Source organism: Chiloscyllium plagiosum, chromosome 3 (genome assembly GCF_004010195.1).
Source record: "Chiloscyllium plagiosum isolate BGI_BamShark_2017 chromosome 3, ASM401019v2, whole genome shotgun sequence".
Taxonomy (NCBI): Eukaryota; Metazoa; Chordata; class Chondrichthyes; order Orectolobiformes; family Hemiscylliidae; genus Chiloscyllium; species Chiloscyllium plagiosum.
In genome coordinates, this window is record NC_057712.1 from 75,481,678 (window position 1) to 75,484,301 (window position 2,624).

Below are 2,624 nucleotides of genomic sequence, written 5' to 3' on the forward strand. Positions count from 1 at the left end.
AGATATTGGTGGGGAGTGTGTGGTGAGTAGGAGGGAGGAAGCGGAGGGAGAGAATGTGGTGTGGGTTGTGAAACTGTAAGTGAGGTGGAGGGGGTAAGATAATGAGGGTATTGAGGAAGGTGAAAGGTGTGAAATGCAAAGGGTGGACGTCTCCACAGCAGCCGTGCTCAGGATGCCAGGCGTGCAGCCAGTGAAGGATGCTGCTGAGAGTTTATTACCGTCGAGGGAATGATTAGCCTCGCTCCTCAGCGGGGGTTGCTTGCCACAGCCCTTCCCTGGTGCAGCTGCCTGGATCGCCTACCCCAGTCCTGATCTGGGGCTTTAAATTGTGATCGTCGCAGCCAGAGAACACTCTCACTGCTGTGTGGTCACTGCTCCGTGTCGGCACGTTTCAGGTGTCCCCACCCGATCTCGTGTCTATTTAATCGACCTTCATTGTTGGTCATCCCTCGTGGCCATCCCTTTGCATCTGTCTCTATCCCTCGCTGAGGCTGAGCGATCTAATTGAACTGATCTTCCATTGACCCTGTCCAGCTGCGTCGTGAGGCTAGGATGCGGAGGGAATATCTCTACCGTAAGGCGCAGGAGGACAAGCTGCGCAGCATCGAGGAGAAGAAACAGAAGCTGAAATATGCGCTCGAAGGTGAGATACAATCACGTGCAGGTCTCTGGCTTCAGGGCTCTGAGGGTGGGGCAGCTTTGCTCTGGATTTCAACCTGGGTTGTACCCGACCCAGGAGTGTTTGAAATGGTTTCTAATCAAACTCCAGAGCTGCCACTAAATAGCTCAGGGGTTAGCAGTGCTGCCGCAGCGCGCCAGGGCCCCAGGCTCGATACCCACCCTCGGGTGGGTCGTCTGTGTGGGGTTTGCACGTACTCCCAGTGTCGGCGAGGGGTTTCCTCCCACGGTCCAAATGACGGTCGACGAAACCTCAGGAGGAAAGGCAGAAAAGCTTGCATTCCAGAAACTGGGGCTTGGAGAACTCAGCATAGCTGCCTGAGGTCACAGCTGCGCTCGCTCGTGCTCTGTCTCTCGCGCTCGAATGGCAAGGCGATTGACTCCTAACTGCCCTCTGAAATGACCCCGTTGACTCCAGGGTCAGTCAGGGGGGATAGAGCAGAATTCGAATCGCTACAGCGTGGAAACAGGCCCTTCAGTCCAACGGGTCCACACTGACCCTACAAAGAGTAGCCCACTCAGACCCGTTCCCCTTCTGCATCATCCTAGATTTACCCTGTGATTAATGTACACATCCCTGGGCACTACAGGGACAATTTAGCACGGCCAATCCCACCCTAACCTGCACATCCCTGGGCACTACGGGGACAATTTAGCACAGGCCTATCCACCCTAATCTGCACATCCCTGGGCACTACAGGACAATTTAGCACGGCCAACCCACCCTAACCTGCACATCCCTGGGCACTACGAGGACAATTTAGCACGGCCAATCCCACCCTAACCTGCATATCCCTGGGCACTACGGGTCAATTTAGCACGGCCAATCCCACCCTAACCTGCTCATCCCTGGGCACTACAGGGACAATTTAGCACGGCCAATCCACCCTAACCTGCACATCCCTGGGCACTACGCGGAACAATTTAGCACAGCCAATCCACCCTAACCTGCACATCCCTGGGCACTACGGGGAACAATTTAGCACGGCCAATCCACCCTAACCCGCACATCTTTGGAGGAAACCGGAGCACCCAGAGGAAACCCACGCAGACACGGGGCAGGGAGAATGTGCACCCGAGGCGGGAATCGAACCGGGTCCCTAACGCTGTGAGGTAGCGGCGCTAACCACTGAGCTACCGTGTCGCCCCCCCCCACTGCAGCTTCTGACATGGGAGGATGTAGCACGGAGGTTGTGAGTGCTGGTTTGCGAATGGCGCAGAGTCGATGGGCCAAAGGGCCTTTCCCTGTCTCTAAATGGCGGGCATCCGGGAGGTGGGGTCCATCTTACAGACTGAGGTGAGGTGTCCCTCAAAGCAGTCGCCCAGTCTGCGTTCAACCTCGGCTGGTGTGGTGAAGCAGAGAGCAGCAAATACCAAGCTGATTCACCAAGGGCCCTGGAACCTTAAATAGTGCAAAGGAGAACGGACAAGTGTTGCACCTTCTGTGGTGGCTTCAGAAGCTGCCGTGGGAGGGAGTGCGGATGTTTTAGGAATGATGGAGGAGTGGACCGGGTGGGGGGGGGGTGATGGTGGTCACAGGAGCAAAATGCCAACGGGAGAGGGGAAGCCTGTTAAAACTTGAAAAGGTTGGGAAAAGATTTACAGGGATGTTGCCAGGGTTGTGAGGGTTTGAGCTACAGGGAGAGGCTGAACAGGCTGGGGCTGTTTTCCCTGGAGCGTCGGAGGCTGAGTGGGTGACCTTATAGAGGTTTATAAAACAATGACAAGGCTTGGATAGATAAATCGACAAGGTGTTTTCGCCAAGCCTTTTAAATGCTGTCATTGTACCAGCCTCCACCACTTCCTCACATGTACCACCCTCTGTGTGAAAACTTTGCCCCTTGGTCCCTTTTATATCTTTCCCCTCTCACCCTAAACCAATGCCCTCTAGTTCTGGACTCCCCGACCCCAGGGGGAAAAGACCTTGTCTATTTACCCTATCCATG

General features: G+C 55.1%; 1 protein-coding gene across 1 annotated transcript in view; it reads left to right on the plus strand.

Annotated features, from left to right (window-relative positions):
- imp4 (IMP U3 small nucleolar ribonucleoprotein 4) overlaps positions 1 to 2,624 on the plus strand; it is a 23,258-nt gene that overhangs the window by 3,486 nt on the left and 17,148 nt on the right. Inside the window, exon 2 of the mRNA XM_043675116.1 lies at positions 535 to 643. Within this exon, the coding sequence (XP_043531051.1) occupies positions 535 to 643 (109 nt within the window). The remainder of the gene's footprint in view (positions 1 to 534; positions 644 to 2,624) is intronic.